General features: G+C 35.2%; 1 protein-coding gene across 5 annotated transcripts; it reads right to left on the reverse strand.

The window, feature by feature from the left end:
* Positions 11,518-14,737, reverse strand: LOC107614541 (scarecrow-like protein 14). Of its 5 annotated transcripts, none has more exons than XM_021108579.1 (3): positions 14,368-14,737; positions 13,969-14,207; positions 11,518-13,698 (listed from the first exon to the last, which is right to left on the reverse strand). In XM_021108579.1, exon 3 carries the CDS (start codon positions 13,630-13,632, stop codon positions 11,695-11,697), a length of 1,938 nt encoding a protein of 645 aa, XP_020964238.1. In that variant the 5' UTR covers positions 13,633-13,698; positions 13,969-14,207; positions 14,368-14,737; the 3' UTR covers positions 11,518-11,694. The 5 variants fall into 5 exon arrangements, with proteins under 5 accessions (XP_020964238.1, XP_020964237.1, XP_020964239.1 ...); XM_021108578.1 differs by having other exon boundaries at positions 13,969-14,212; XM_021108580.1 differs by lacking the exon at positions 13,969-14,207.

Genomic DNA, 14,997 nt, shown 5'->3' on the forward strand with positions numbered 1-14,997 from the left:
CCACTAAACCGCTAAACCGCTTAGTTAAAATAGTAAATATCAAATATTCTAATTAAAAATTTTGTGTTTAAATATTTAAAATAACAAAAATATATATTTTTTAGACGACATTATATAATAAAAGATATTTTAAAAAAAAAAAAGAGATTTATGTACTACATTTCTCTCGTATTCTTTTTATATGATAGAATTTGATATAAAATTAATACTTCATGATAACAAATACCCTGGTTATTAAAGTAGTAGGATCAATAGATCATATGCAATTAATTTGAGAAAATATTTTGGAAGTTGAAATTTGAAACCGTACTTTGAAATCATTGAGCAGCACCTAGTTCTTAAAAAAACATGCCTTAAGTGAAATAATCAACTATAATGACATACAATTTAGGAATATAGTAAAAGACATGAATTAAATGAAATACACCAATTTTGAGGTGTCAACTTTCTTGGGGGTGACATGCTAAATGTTAGCTTGAATTGAAAACGTGTAGCATGTTCATCATAGATAAGAATAATTTTATATTTGGATGCATATCCATATCATGAAAGACCAAGCTGTTAATTTATGTTTCTTGGTCGCTAAGCCTCTTTATTGTTCATCCCTGACGAAACTCTTGGGCACGAAGTAATGAATTAAGGTAATTAATAATAGCCATGTCAACTATATATGGAAATATCAATATGTTAATGTAATTTTCAACATACATGCATTGTTTGAATTTGATTTCAAGGCTGTCTGGTTTGTCGTTAACTTATTAATTTCAGAGACACTAACTGCACACATTACACATACAATTGCACGCGTAATATTGGCTCCGACACATGGTGACATATTCAGGAACACACGTAACCATATGTTATGCGTAAGCATTTAAATTCTGCTGTATGGTTTTGTGTGTGTGGGAATGTGGGATGTGGCCATAAGTCCATAACCATAGCCATGTATGTCACCAGGACACTACAATTTTGATATATATTTAATTTTCTAATTTGACATATATTTAATTTTCTACTGTTGACTAAGTCACGAGTCAAAGCACTTTCAAATAAGTACAATGGATAATAGTATAGCGTGAGGAATAATTTTCAGCCATTTGACTTATTATATGTTTAACATTTTTTTTTTGGTGCCAGAATATAGGTTTATACAAACTCAAAATAATTCTCTCTTTGTTATTAGAAGAAATTAACTTTCATTCATTTAGCACCTATAAATACTTCTTGTATATTGTACTTTTGATCAGACTGAATATATACAAAATACTTTCTTTAGTTTGGTCTCTCGTTTCTAACATGGTATCAAGAGTTTAGGTTATTTTTTTCAAAAACAATTAGTTTCTACCTCCGTTATCTTGTTTCACTAGTAGTACTTTGTCCTCCGTTTTCGACTTCTTCCCGACGCCTTTCTTCGTCACCGTCACCACCTTCGTCTTCTACTCGTTGCAAGCTTTTGAACGCCGCCGACCTCGCTGCCTACTGCCGTCGGACGCGCCGCCAGAAGTCCGATCACCGCTTCAGGTTCTCTCTCCCCAAACGCCATCCAGAACCGTTGGATCCACGCTCAGGATCAACGGTCCCAAACAGCGCACATGTCGTCGCCAGCACCCACGCAGATCCACCAAACCCGCGACCGACCCGGACCGACCCGCATTATCCGACCCGCTGCCAGCTCTGTGCTCGCGTCAGCGCTGACGAGTCTCCTCCTCCTGTCGCGTGATGCCACGTGTCTTGCTCTGCTGACGAAGCAGCTGACGTGGCATCTGACGTGGCCGCTAACGTGTCCGACAGTGGGACCCTCCCTAAGGTTTTTTGGTGAGCTCTTTTTGATTTTGCCATCCGTTTACTCATTTTCTGCTCCAAAATTGCAGTTTTCTCTCCTCTCCTTGATCTCTGTGACTACTATTATGGAAAAGTCAGATGTTTTTGCTGCCACAGACAGAAAAGGTAAATTCTGTCGAAATTGTAACCGTTCTGGGCACCTCTTCTCCGACTGTCCTTCTGTTGAATGTCGCACATGCCACCAGAAAGGTCATATTAGCTACCATTGTTCACAGCTGTTCTGTCGTTACTGCAAGCTCTTGGGACATTTAATTACTGCTTGTCCTACTTGCCCACCACGTCCTGATCCACTCAACCCGTCTCCTGTCTCTCTATCTGATATTGCATCTCTTCTTCAGAGTCTTCTCTCCGTTTCTGGTAATACCCCTGCTGCTTTTTCGACCCTTCCAGGTAATTATAAATGGTACTTTGACTCGGGTTGCTTTAATCACATGTCTCCGTTGCGTAATATTTTCTCGTCCCTGTCTACCACTACAAATGGACCTTCTGTCAATACTGCAAATGACTCCCTCTTGCACGCAACAGACAAGGGTTCTATATCCCAGTCAACTCTTAATCTTCCTGATACTTATTATATTCCCAAATTAAACTTCAATCTTATTTCTGTTGGTCAACTTGTTGATCTGGGTTTTGAAGTCACTTTTTCCGTTTCTGGTTGTCGTGTACAAGATCCTCGGACGGGACAAATTATCGGGACTGGACGTAAGGTCGGAAGATTGTTTGAACTCGAGAATCTTCATATTCCTCCTGTACCAAATCTCTGTGCTGCTTCTTCTCCCTCTACCCTTCACTTATGGCATCAACGCCTTGCCCACACCTCCTTAGGAAAACTGCGTCCTCTTGTGTCTCAGGGTGTTTGAGGTCAGGTTCCAAATGAATCTTTTGATTGCATTTCTTGCCAAACTGCCAAACAACCTGCTTTATCTTTTCATAATAATTCATCTCTTGCTTTTTCTCCTTTTGATCTCATTCACTCTGATGTTTGGGGACCCGCTCCCACTGCCTCTATGGGCGGAGCTCGATACTTTGCTGTTTTCATTGATGATTATTCCCGTTTTACTTGGGTTTATTTGATGACTAATCGCCATGAGTTACCTCAGATCTAAATCAACTTTGCTACTATGATTAAAACTCAGTTTTCCAAGGTCATTAAGGTTTTTCGATGTGATAATGCTATGGAATACCGTGATTCTAAACTCTTAGCCTTTCTGGCAGAACAGGGTACTTTGTCTGAGTTTTCTTGTCCTGGTACGTCTCAACAAAATGGTAGAGCTGAACGTAAACACCGTCACATTCTTGACTCCATCCGTGCAATGCTCCTTTCTTCTTCGTGTCCTGAGCGTACTTGGGGTGAAGTTGTTCTTACTGCTGTTCATGTTATCAATAGACTCCCTTCTTTTGGTCTTGGTAATATTACCCCCTTTGAGCGTCTTTATCATACCTCCCCAGATTATAGTTCTCTTCAAGTTTTTCGTTGTGTATGTTTTGTTCTTTTTCAACCTCATGAACATAGTAAACTTGAACCTCGGGCTCGTATGTGTTGTTTCCTTGGTTATGGCACTGAACACAAGGGTTATCGTTGTTGGAATCCTCTATCTAAACGTATTCGTATATCTCGTCATGTTGTCTTCTGGTAGCACCACATGTTTTCTCGGTTCTCATCCTTTGGGTCCATTCCTACTACTCAGTTTACTAACCTCAATGTTGATCTTTTTCTTAGTGATGATTCTCCAGATTCTATCTCGAGTGACCCTCCACAACCTCCTGTTCTTCTACCTTCTCCATCTCCCGATGATTCCAGACCGGACGATGATCCTGCTCCTACCGTCATGCCTCCTCCTCCTGCTCGTTCTTCTAGGGTAAGGAATCCACCTCCTCATCTTCTTGATTACCATTGCTTTTCTACTATCCTTCATCAATATGAACCTAAGTCATTCAGAGAAGCCTCCTCAAACTCAAATTGGCAACAAGCAATGCAGGAAGAAATACAGGCACTTAAAAAAGCACATTGGGATTTGGTTGATCCTCCTTCTGATAAGGAAGTTGTGGGCAGTAGATGGGTATACAAGATCAAGACTCGCTCTGATACCATGTTAGAAATGAGAGACCAAACTAAAGAAAGTGTTTTGTGTATATTCAGTCTTATCAAAAGTACAATATACAATGGGTATTTATAAGTGCTAAATGAATCAAAGTAATAAAGGCATAGAATCCTATAATTAATATACAGATATGCTATATAAATATAAACGATACTAATTGATCTAAATTGATTCTAATGATTCTCTAACAATAATATTATTAAAATTTATAAATTAAAAAATAATTTACTATTAATAAATTAATAACTTCATATATAACAATAATACACAATATATAATTCGAGATTAAACTAATTTGTAAAATTACTTAATATAAAAATAAAACATAATAAAGCTCTATATTTGTCGACAAGCATTATGAAATTGTCATATGTGTTCAATTAAATTCTCTTTCAACTATCGATGCTACTGTCTGTTTCGAAGTTGGACATTTCTTTGGAGAAATTGATGGTATGGTGCAAAATCTTCTTCTCCCAACTGAAGTTGTGATAAGCCATTTTCGATATCGTCATACTCTAGGTTTGAGCAAAATTTTCTGCATAAATGACTCTTTCATCCTCAACAACCATATTATGCAATATAATACAAGCTCTCATTATGTTTGTAAGATTTTTTTTTCAAAAGCGTACTGGACCACGTATAATTGCAAAGCGTGCTTGGCACACTCTGAATGCTCGCTCCACGGCTTTTCTTTACCTTCTTAATATTGTGCAAATAACTTGTGTTTATCCCTTTGTAACTTTGAGATTGATTTGACAAATGTAGCCCATTCAGGATAAATACCATCTGCTAAATAGTATCTTATAGTATAATTATTATCATTGATAGTATAATTTACTTCCGGAGCACGATCATTTAGAATATTATCGAACATTGATGAACGATCTAACACGTTGATATCGTTATTTTAACCAGAAACTCCAAAGAGCGCATGCCATATTCAAAGGTCTGAAAATGCTACAACTTCAAGTACTATGGTTACAACCCCACGATAACCATTCATGTACATACCTTTCCACACCTTTGGACAATTTTTCTATTGCCACTGCATGTAGTCAATGCTGCCCAACATACCAGAAAATCCACGACTCTCCGCCATTTATAGTAGTCGTCGTGTATCATTTGAATTTGATTTTCGTAAATATTCATCCTTAACCACTAAAATGACACCTTCAACAAATTTTTTCAAGCATTCAATTGTAGTGTTCTTGCCTATGCGCACATAATCATCAACAGCATCAGCTGCTACACCATATGCTAACATTTGTATCACAGTAGTGCATTTTTTGATTGGTGACAAGCTTTTTCTCCCAGTTGCATCGACCCTCTATTGAAAATATGGATAGACATTTGAGAGAGCATCTATTATCCAAAGGAACACGTGTCTTCTCATTCAAAATCTCCGTCGAAAAATGTCAGCATTATACACCGGTTCATCTGCAAAATAATCTTTGGAGAGGCGATCATTTCTTGTTTCTCGATCTCTGTTGATGCATATAAGGAGTAGAATTTCTATCGATATCTTCTTCTTCTTAATCATTGAATAATCACCGATTTTGTCAGCCAACGGTGATTTCTTTTCGCTAAAATCTTCAGATATTTGCTTTTGCCTTACCTTTTCTCTTGCCCTTCTTTGATACTTGTGGGCGAACGAAAGAGTTCACACTGGTTTTGTCAGCTAACGGTATTTCTGGATTTGATGATGATGAGTATGCTCTAGTTGCACTAACCTTGATTCTCTTTGAGCCTCCATTTTTGCTCCAAATGAAGCATATTCCAATGCCTCTCAAAAGTGAATTTTTGACCATAATTTGTGGAATAAAGTTTATAGGTCGACTCATTTATATTATTAGCGTTCGAACCACACCTTATGTTTTGACTAGCTTAATTGTAGCAACCAGTAAACTGTGCAACTGCCTTGTTGATCGTATACCATCGTTTCTTACATGCAACTGTCCTCCTTTTCATGTCGGTGCTAAATTCTACATAATAGCTGTGAATTCGACTCCAAAATATTTCGCCTTTTTAGTCGGTACTAATACTATAGAGCCAGTTGAAATATTCAACCATGAACTGATCAACATCTCATCTTCTTCCTATTGTCAGTGTTGAATACTATCTTGCCTACGATTTTCAATGTCATCATCATTGAGGTCGATAGATGATAGCATCTAATTCACGAGAGTTGGCAAAATCTGAATATTACGAATTTGGACTAGATTGTATCGGAGTCTGAAAGGATGGATTAGAAGAGCCACCAACACCAAATGAGTTGTCTCGATGCACTGAATTGAGTTGAAAATGACAAAGATGTTGGAGTAACATTTTCGATAGAGGGATTAAATATGGATGAAAATGAAAAATATGGTATTTGTGAATTTTGATTATGTGGTTAGAAAATAGAAAATTGATTATTATAAGGAGCTTGAAAATTGAAATTAGAAAAATTTTGTGGATTTAAACTTTGAAATGCATTAGGTAGTGTGAAGTTTTGATTTGGAATTTGAGAGTTTGAAGTTTGAGATTGTTGGATATTCAAAGCTTGAAAAAAGTTTTATAAGTAATTGAAAAAGGAGTTAAATTGATTTGGATCCATTGTTTTGAACAAAGAATAATATCAGTAGAACTTTGATTTCATAAATTTAAAAGAAGAATGAAAAAGAATAGAAAAATTGTGAGAATAGAAGTGTGCTAGTGTTAAACTCGTGCGATGCAAGGGCTTACATTTTAATTTAACATGTTTAATCGAAAATAATATTTTATAATCATAAATTTCTCGAGTTTAGTATAACATTATCATCGTCGTTATACAATAAACGTACTGAATATGTTGTTTTATCTCTATTCAAAGTAAAATACAAATGGAACAATTTGAAGTCTATAATATTCTTGAACTACAAAGAAAGAGATCTGAAAAAATAAGAACATATATAACTGTAATAGTATCATGTCAATTTTATACTAAACTTTAAATCAAAAGGTTAATGAAAATTTATCGACAACCTAGTATTTTACTTACCTCATTAGAAAAACAATTGGCATATAATACTGTGCTTCCTGTTACACATTTCATTTCAAATCTAAAAGTAGAGTTATAGATAAAATAGTTATATTTACAGTAAATATTTGTATAAAAGTATAATCATAATATGTTATTAAAATGAAAATACTATTTTTGTTACCTAAGTATTATTAAAAACCTCTTTGAACATAACATTTGTTGTTGATGACTTTGGATTGTTGTCTTCATCCAGAATTAGAACCTTGAGACTACTGCGACTCTTAACTCTTGAAAATTATAATATATCATGGTTATCTTACTATGTCTCTTTTGAAATAATATAATCTTCCTCTTCATTCATGTATCATTTTACAACTTAGATAGGTTTGTGTATTCTAGTGCATCTACAATAATTATATAGCATATAAAAATGATTATTTTAGTAGACTAATTAAAAAACTAAATGATTGATCTTAAATTATAGAACATTAAAAGAAATCTAAGCATATTAGTATCGATTTGTAACTTTCTCTAACACGAATCCTTAATTATTGAAAACTTCTTGCATCCTTATTCGTCGTGTTAGAATTTTAAATTTTAAAATTTTAAATAGAGTTCTCTAATTACCAAATAAAAATTAGAATTAGAATTTGAAAAACTAATATTTGTTCTCTAAAATCTTATACATCTTAACTAACAAAAATTTTCAAATGCAAAATATTTTTGAATTGTTATATTGTTTAAAAGTTGCTAAAATATAGATAAAAATAATATATTTATTATCACATAGATAAACTTAAATTAAGGATTATTATCATATTTAAATTGTTATCATGCTCAATTCTTTATTTTCATGTTGAAACTCTAGTAGCCAATTCTGTTTGTTTCTTAGTTTCAGCCATACTATCATCCTGCATGAGCAATAATGATTGTCAAATACCAAATATGTAAAGATGAGCATTTATATTAAAGAAATACTTGCATAGGGAATATAGACAATGCTATTGCAATCTATTATAAACCAAAATTTAAAAATTCAGTTAAAAAATTATTCTAAACAAACTAATTTATACCCATTCAACTTACACTATTTTATTCACACGTTATCCAAATTAATTCAAAATGAACTACTTATAAACGAATTATACTTTCAGGAACTCGATTCGCATTTTTTTTTTTTGAAAGAATTGAATTGATTCGCCAAAATTATGTTTATGGAAAATAAGAGGTTTAAATATATAGCTAAAGAGTTCAAAAAGAATTGATTACCTATCATTGACTTCCAATTCAATAACATTGAACTTAATAGACTTATGATCTTTTTCAAAAGTCTTCTCACTCCTAATTACAGCAAGATGTTCAATAATATCTAAATAGATTAAGATAAAAAGGGTTTGTTAATAATTATGCTAATAAAAAAATTGATAAAATAAATAAATTTATCAATATTTTTTTTGTAAAACAATAAATTTACCAACAAAATAGATGTAATCGAATCTAGAAGGATTGAGATCAGAGTGTCAAAACTCACAAAACTACTAAATCCATATTGTGGGATACTTGATGATTTTAGAAGTTTGTGCACATCGGTACGTTGGTTTAAATTCACCACATACTCTTGATATGTAGTCTTGAAGTTACATACCCACATTGCGTCCAAGTTTTAATACCAAAATATGTAATTTGATATGTCATTCCTTCTCTTAGCAAATTCACGAATCGAGACACAAGAATCTTCTTAACTGAAATATGTATTTTTTTCTCCCTAAAATTGACAAACAAAAATCAAAGAACAATTAAAATGAGGTAAATAAACACATTTGAAATATCAATAATATAAATTCAGTATTATTTAAAAAAGTGGTAGGAAACTCACGTTTTTATCGAGCAAAATCATCTCAATTGAAACATCTAATTTGTTTTTTTTAATAAAAATAAGCTTTTAAAAATATTTTGTATTTTGTGGATATATCGATATCCGATCCGATTCGCAAATATGCGGATCGGATCGGATTTAAGCTTAAAAACTATAGATATTGGATATGATCCGATGGTTTTAGTGCGGATCGAATCAAGATTTTGGTTATATCTGATTCGATCCGCGTTCATCCCTAGAGAGATTATTTGGAATGCTGGAAATTAGAATTCAATTAAGAGTTGAATGCTTTTTATTTGTAAATTAAATCAAAAAAGGAAAATTTTTATTTTAATAAATAAAATAAATATAATAATTATCAAAATAAATAATTTAAAAAATACTTATCGATTTAAATTTCACAGTCTTATCTCGTTTACAGTGGAATTCCGGACCCCATTTTGACTTAATCAACCTCTTTCTCCCCTCTTTTAACCCTTTTCTACCCTATTTTAGATTGATACGGTGATGGCGCGCTAGGCGGGGAACGGTGGAGACATTAACAGGCTGAATGAGACGTCACATTATGCCGGAACGGCCGACTTCGAGGTTAGCTACGTTATATTTGTTTAGGGTTTAGGGTTCATGGTACTTTAACCAGTCCGATTTGATCACCGGTACTCCGCACTCTTGCGAATACTGTAGTTCTTCACACCCTGAAGCACTGCCTCTCATCTTTTGAACCCGTGGCCGACCCGAAACTCTACACGGCCATCTGGGTTGTAATCCTCTTCACTTGTGTCAGAAAACGGAGTCCTCTCATGCATGGCGTTCAGATCTAAACTGTGATAGTGACTTGGCACTGCCGATAGCGTCGGAATTGGGTGAGGTGGTGGCAGGACATGGCGCGCCACATTCTGGGCAGGTGTCTCCGGAACAAACTCATCCTCATTTCCAATATCGGACGAATCACTGTCCGCACTGTCCGCCACGTAATCCTCGTACGACTCCTCCTCGCCCTCCTCTGCCTCATCTACTAGAATGACGACATGAATGGGCGGTGGTGCGAGAGGTCGGTCGTCCTGTACATAGGTCGAGTGTACGGAACTCCCACAACTACTATGTCCCACCTCGGCGGAAAGCTCCATTACCTGCTCCACCATGATCCTCCCATGGATGTTGAACATCAGTCGCACATGCTCGTCCCCTTGAAGTCAGAATAGTCGAAACCGGAAGACTCTGTTACCCATGGGTGCCAGCAACCTATACGCCACCCATCCGATCTCCCTCACTTCTGTACCACCAAGCTTGCTCAATATCAAACTCTTCAAATCCGACAATGTATTCACACGCTGAGTGCGAAACAATATCAGATTCCCACACTCAAATGTCACCTTGTTGTCGCCATTTCTCATACGATAATTAGGATAAACAAGCACAACTATGTATGGACTGTTACTGGCCATTGATGCCTTATTTTCGTGAGGAAAACCAGACCGAAAAAGGATAGAAAATATTTGTGGAGAATACCAACAGTTACACATCCTTTTATAGCAGCTGTTAATTTGTCTTTCATCTATCTCGTTTATACTGTAAACAAGATGCACATTTTATGTATCTCGTTTACAGTGTAAACGAGATATACACGTTGCAGCTGACGTGTCTTATCTCATTTGCAGTATAAACGAGATAAGACTGTAGAATTTAAATCGATAATTATTTTTTAAATTATTTATTTGTCATTTTAAATGATAAAATTAAGTTTTAAACAAAAATATATTTTTTAAAAAAAATAGCAACATAAAATCATGGTGTTTTCCCTGATAAAGTCATCGCTGAGTGCTGACCTAAAAAAGCAGAGTGAGGCAAACATCTTGGATCTTATAACATGGAGTAAACATATTTCCAATTAATAACTGTAACGTAACACTCCGTTAATAAATGAAAAATTATAACGCTTCAATTTCATATATTTTAGTTATCCATTGGTATAGTTTGATAGAACAAAAATTAATCCCTGGCAGAGCGCAGATCTAAACTTTTATTTTTTGCTAATAAATTATTATATGCACAAGATAAAATTTAAATTCTCAAGACTTACTTAAATATACAAAATAAAATTTAAATTCTCAATACTTGTTTAAATGAATAAAGTCTATTTAACCAATTCAAATTAATTCAATTTTAAATATAAACACTCCAAATGTGTTAAATTTGTATTTATACAAAAAATATATGAGTTGATAATGCCACCAATCCAAATTAATTCAATTTCATATATAAACACTCCAAATATGTTAAATTTGAATTTATACAAAAATATCTAAATTAAATGTGTATAACATTTACCTTTAGATGAGTATTTTGGTGACATAATATTTATCCTATTTTTTATTTTATTTAATATATTTTGTAATAAATAAATGTTAAACGAGACAGATTTAGACCCAATTTAGATAAATAACTTAACTAAATTCTTTTTGACAAAATAGTTTAAATAATAAATAACTATATTAAAAGTAACTTATAAATAAGTTATTTTGTGTTTAAATTTTTAGCTCTAAAAGTGCTTATTTTATAGAAATGTGATAAAAAATAGTAATATTATGAGAGAAGTCATTTCTTTTAACTTCTTTATAAGCTCTTAAATAACTTTTTAGAAAACTGTAATTTGATTTTAAAAATTGCACCAGACATTAATACTACTATTTTTCATAAATTAAAAATAAAAAAAATTACTTTTAAAGCTTCCAAATGGTCCCTTAGACTATTTTTTTTCTCCTAAACACTAGCCGTCGGAGACAGAATATACTTATTGCCTGATGATCATGCTACTTAAGGCCTAACACAAATAATTTTTTATCTGTGCGCCTACAAAACATTGCTGTGAAGGCCTATGCTGGTACCCAACAAGAAGAAGCATATAGGATTCTGCCCTTCCAACCTTGTAGAAGCCATTTGCCATCAGCATGAAGCATGAAATCTTTATGATAACCTTCATTTCTCAACATATCCTTAAACTTCTCAATCATTTGTTCATCCAATGAAAGCTGCCTGAACCCTGCTCTTGTGTTCCTTACCTGCCATTTCTTGTAATTGTGTGGTCTCTCAATCCTCTCATTCCCTTCACAAGCCACAACATTCATCACTTCCTTCCCAAATATAGCTTCCTCATACATCAACCTTATAGGATCATCACGGGCAACAGTGTTATCAAGCATGTCAAACATTGCTGAGTAATGAAACATTGCCTCCTTAAACCTTGTCACGAAGAATGCAGCATCATAGTTACCATTTATAATGCCATGTACAAATACGTTTGGATTAGCCTTCCTTATTAACTCCAAAACAGAATCTCTAGGATTCTCCAACACAACTGTCTCATCATGCAGATTCTCAAATCTAAACATGCAATTCACAGCTACAAACTCATTCTCCCTTATCTTGAGATCCTCAACTTTGATTCTCTCCCATTTCTTTGCAACAACAGCATTGAACTCGAAAGGGACGTTGAATCGCTCGCAATACCTTGCTAAGCATTGCCCTGTTTGCTCAAGCTTCAAACCAGGCAGTGGATACTCTATCCCGGTTATGCGAAGCTTTGGAGGCCCACTGGGGAGTCTGGATAGGCGATATATAAGTCCAGGCCACTTGAAGCCATAGCGGATGCCAAATTCGACAATGTGAAGAGTTTGGACACCTTCCATGGCCGAATTGTCAATTGAGTTGATTGAGAACCTGATTCCAAACTTGTCAAATGGACAAGCTGATGCATACATTTGGTAGGCCTTGACCATATCAGAAGCAGAGGGCCTTTTTGTGGATAAGGCACTATGAATGTGTGTACCTGTCCCTGACATGCGTGCTTCGAGAGCATTTACAAAGTAATGGGACAATCTCTGAGTTGCATCACCTGTTGGAGAAGAATGCAGCTTAATCTGCATCAATAACTCTTTTGCCATTGGACGGTTATCAGAAGAAACTGCTTGTGCACATTGCATCAACAATGACCTCAGATCAATAACTTCATCGTCATTTTTGTCATTTCTTTTCCTTGCACGGCTCTTCTTACCGCGAGAGTCTTTGGGAACGCCTTCATCAGCTTGTGATGATCCTCTTCCCAATCCAGCTCCAAGAAGTACCTTATCAAAAAATTCGGATAGCTCAGTGTCATCCATGTACAATGCTGATTGCTTGCTACTGCTTCCCATGGACTCAGCAAGAAATTGGACCTCTTCCTCTTCCTCTTCCTCTTCCTCGAAATCATAATCGACTTCTTCAGTCTTAATCACCACCTGTCCTAATCCACTACTATTGTTTGTGGCAGTGAAGTCGCTTCTGTGGTTAGATTGGGGGGTGGTGGAGGATGGATTGGACTGAAAATTAAAGGTATCAGGAAAAGGTAAAGTGTTTGGCATCAATGGAATCATAGAAAGATCAAAACCGCTCCAGAAGTAGTCAGCAGAGCTGCTAGTATTGGTGGTGCCACAAGTGCTGCCAGAACTAATACTGCTATAACTATCCCCAGGGCTCTCCACATTGGGGTAGTAATTATGATGCTGGATAGAAGAAGAAGTTGAAGACGACAAAGTAGAGGCAGAAGAAGGATACCTCTGGCCAATGGCATCATAAAGTGATTTCTCAGCTGTTAGGAGAGCCGAGGAATGTTGGAACATGTTGTACTCTTCATCAATGTCTTCTTCCATAAGCATTTCATCTATGTACTTTAGGGCTGCAGCAGAGAAATCACTCTCATCAAAGGGAGCTGGATTTTCATCCCTATTAGTTGTGAAATCGGTGGCCGGATTTCCACCATGGCTTGGATCAGCCATCTAGCACGCGGCCTCAGACTCAAATGAGAAGCAGCAGGAAATTTAACCACTAAGCTATGAACTCATCTGCCGAAATAAATAGGTCATGAAATATAGAGAAATTCTTAGTTGTGCTAAGAGCAAATCAGTGTTTTTATTATTATGAAATAATAATTGCCTTTCACATAAACATTATAAGTCTATTATTATTTTTTCTAAAATACTAATAACATAGAATTTAACTTCTAAATGGCAACATAAATAGCGCAGAGTAAGAACATTTATTTTCTCTAAGAGCACACAAGAAAAGAAATTTTCCTGAAGTATATTTAAGTAACAAGGATTTGTGTTAGGTACCTGAAGTTAGTTATAGCAGTGTTGCATGCTATACTATGGTAGTAGCAATAAATGGTTCTGGATTGCATGCATAGGAAAGTAGACTTTATAACATGTCTCTGAGGCAATCGCTTTCAAGGAGATGGTGAACCACTATACACATCATAGGACGTAGACTTGATTTTCATGTATGTTTCTAGAAACGAAAAACGGCTCCTTTTGTGTTCAAATTCTCAACAACAACAGAGATAATGCTCCCTCTGATCTTTTGTTGAAGAATTTTCACGTGTCAAAATGCTTATAAGGTTAATGAGATGGAAAATGGAAAGCATGTATGTGCGTTTCGTTATGTTATCCAATGCATCTAAACCCTATAATTGGAAGCAAACATTCAAAGTAATGTAACATATATACACATACCTTCCTTCCTCGGCACATATATGCGCCATAAATGGAAAGATATTCTGTGATGCAAACTGCAAAAGTAATTGACATATATATTGGATTGGATTGGATTGAAGTGGAGTGGAGTGAGTATGAATTATGAAAGGCATTAAGTTTGAGAGCGAGATTGGAAGATATTTATTTTACGAGGAAACAAGCTAAGGCGCGGCAATGTAGTGGTCATCACCGACCAGGTAGAGGTGCCGGCCACTTGCCACCTGGTTAGGGTTGAATTCAACGCTTGGAACTGTGTCTTTGGACGACGATGGAAGCTGATGTGTTCATTTCATTCATCATCGTAGTATCTACAACACTCACCGGCCACCGCCATCATAGCTACTTAGCTAGGTTCNTAAGAATTAAGAAACGTGCAAAATTCTTCCATTTTCTTCCTGCCTCAGATACGTGCATGGAGCACTCTTAAAAAATTCAAACGATCATAACTTGGCCCATTGCAACATAAGTTGGGCCTCGCAGAGAGCCCATGAAAAGGCCTGTCTTAGAGGTTATATACTGAGATTTGCAGCAGGTTTCACCGTTTCAGTAACAAATTCAGAAAATTCATAATGCCGCAAAAAATTAATTATATTAAATTTTAAAAAAATA

Source organism: Arachis ipaensis, chromosome B08 (genome assembly GCF_000816755.2).
Source record: "Arachis ipaensis cultivar K30076 chromosome B08, Araip1.1, whole genome shotgun sequence".
Taxonomy (NCBI): domain Eukaryota; kingdom Viridiplantae; phylum Streptophyta; class Magnoliopsida; order Fabales; family Fabaceae; genus Arachis; species Arachis ipaensis.